At 40.1% G+C, this 2,500-nt stretch overlaps 1 protein-coding gene across 1 annotated transcript in view; it reads left to right on the top strand.

The window, feature by feature from the left end:
• Positions 1 to 2,500, top strand: part of frem1b (Fras1 related extracellular matrix 1b) — an 81,697-nt gene that overhangs the window by 45,931 nt on the left and 33,266 nt on the right. Inside the window, exon 16 of the mRNA XM_036007701.1 lies at positions 1,411 to 1,579. Coding sequence (XP_035863594.1) covers positions 1,411 to 1,579 — 169 coding nt within the window. The remainder of the gene's footprint in view (positions 1 to 1,410; positions 1,580 to 2,500) is intronic.

Here is a 2,500-nt window from a genome sequence, read left to right as displayed (position 1 = left end):
GTTCACTCACACCCCACCTCCCGCCCACTCCCCCAAAAAACCCCACCACCAAACACCACCCAACACTAAACACCACCTCCCACATCTCCATGATCCCGCTGGAATAAACCTGCTGTCACACTAACTTTCTTCCTGCTTGTGCAGAGTTCTCCCTCCGTTTGTGGGAGAATATTTGGGTTTTTTTCCAACCGAATTGCCCCGAAATAACACGGATGGTTCCATAAGACGTTCTCCACGAGTGAAATTAAGGATCAGATCTCTATTTTCTTAGAATTGTGGGTGTGGTATTCCATTTGTAATGGACTATAGATGGAAATTAGCCCTTGGGCTACAATCTGGCACTTTTTACGTGTACTTCTGTACATTCATTAAATGTGCATTGTCCTGAAATAATAAAATTATTAAAATTATCCGTGTGTGTGATTATCCGTTACCTTTGTTCCTCTGATCTTAACCATTAGTCCAAATCATTCATCATTTCTGCTTGTTTCTTACACACAAAAATGAGGTATAATTTCTTATAAATGAGGTTTATTGACCATTAATTCCGAAACAAAAAATTAGTGTAAAACTAGTGTGAGCGAGTTGGTTCTAGTGGTGAAGATACTGGTGGTAATGGGGAAAAATATAGTGCCAAAAACATTAAAATGAGCATCAAAAAGGTCAAAAAAGAAGAGGACAACACAAGGGTTAAGCACCTTAACTTAAAATGTTACTTTCACAACCTGCAGTGAACATGTTGTAATCATCGAGTACGTTTACATGCACAACAATCTTAAAACCACTATTATTCAGAATATGACAATATTCCGAGTTTGATACGTTTCATGTAAACAAAATATTCTGTTTGGATATTCAGAATAAGGCCTTTTTCCGAATATAGCATTTTCCGATTAAGATATGTGGGAAATTCCGGTATTATTCAGGTTTTAGAGGCATTCTTTGGACATATATATATATATATATATATATATATATAGCATTCTGTAGCAAATCACAATGAACCCACTATTAATTACATTATCTTTTATAATTCAGTGTATCTACTTCAGCATGTAAATAATGCACCTAAAATACAAACGTGGGCGAGGGCGTTCAGCAATCGCTATCGAATCAACAGCCACGTGCAATTTAGCTCGCAGGTGAAGAACACAAACAAGGAAAATCACCAGTTAACTTCATTTAAATTTGCAAGACCAGGCTTAAGGTGCTGACACACCAACCAGACGGCCGACCGTCGGCAGTAAAGCCAGTCGGACTGATCAGTCGGGGCATCGAGGTCCAAAAAAAATCCTCAAAACACACTGAGGCGACAATGTAATACGTCTCCATAGCAGCAGGCGGCGCTTCTCTGTATTGTTTCCCAGAAAATGAAAACCGGCAGCTGATTGAACGCGTCACGTGGCTCAGGACGACGTGGAGATGAACCGTCTGTGGTACGCACACACCCCCGCCCCCCCCGCTGCTGCCGCTGCCGCCGGGTTCAAAGGTCACGACAGCTTCCGCTTCACCCTCAGCGACCTGGACAACGAGACTCCGGCGCAGAGCTTCTTCATCTCCGTCCACACCGTGCAGAAAGGTCAGAGGTCACAGTGGCAGAATGCAGCCTCTCACACACACACACACACACATAGTGCGTCTCACTATCTTTGTGGGGACCCGTCATTGACATAATGCATTCCCTAGCCCATTACCCTAACCTTAACCATCACCACTAAAATTATTATACCTTTATTTAACCAGGAGGTCCCATTGAGATTCAGAATCTCTTTTACAAGAGAGACCTGGCCAAGGTAGCAGCCAAATCACACAAATGCATACATAACAAACACCAAATTACATTTTCACGATAAAAGAAGTACAAAAAGTTAAAAATAAAAATATAAAAACACAATGAGACTCTTAAGAAAAACAAGAACATGTCTCCATCACAACACTCTTTACAGTAGTTTTAAATTCATTTATGGACATAAGGGTTTCTAACTTTAGCTCTTTTTGTAGATTATTCCACCCCCAAGGTGCTAAATAAGAAAAAGCAGTTTTTCCCAATTTGGTTGTAACTCGTGGCACCTTAAAAAGCAACCACTTTGAGGAGCGTAGCTGATAGGTACCAGAGCAAACAGAGAGGAGGTTACAGAGGTACAGTGGAAATTTGCCAAGTATAGCTTTATAAATAAAGATATACCAGTGCTGTTGTCTACGAATTTTAAGTGATGTCCAACCAACTAAATCATAAAGAATGCAGTGATGGGTAAGGGACTTTGTATTTGTTATAAATCGTAGTGATGCATGGTAAACTGAATCAACATGACTCAGGATGGAAAATGCAGCATGCATGTACAATATATCTCCATAATCAATTACAGGCAGAAAAGTAGCTTCCACAAGTTTCTTCTTAGCACTAAAAGTAAAGCAAGATTTGTTTCTGTAATAGAAGCCGAGCTGGACTTTAAGTTTCTTAACTAAAGCAGTAATATGTTCATTGAAGGAAAGCTTATCA

The sequence above is a fragment of the Sander lucioperca genome, chromosome 11 (genome assembly GCF_008315115.2).
Source record: "Sander lucioperca isolate FBNREF2018 chromosome 11, SLUC_FBN_1.2, whole genome shotgun sequence".
NCBI classification, from domain to species: Eukaryota; Metazoa; Chordata; class Actinopteri; order Perciformes; family Percidae; genus Sander; species Sander lucioperca.
The sequence above is the reverse complement of the archived record's forward strand: the minus strand, read 5'-3'. Positions and strand labels throughout refer to the sequence as shown.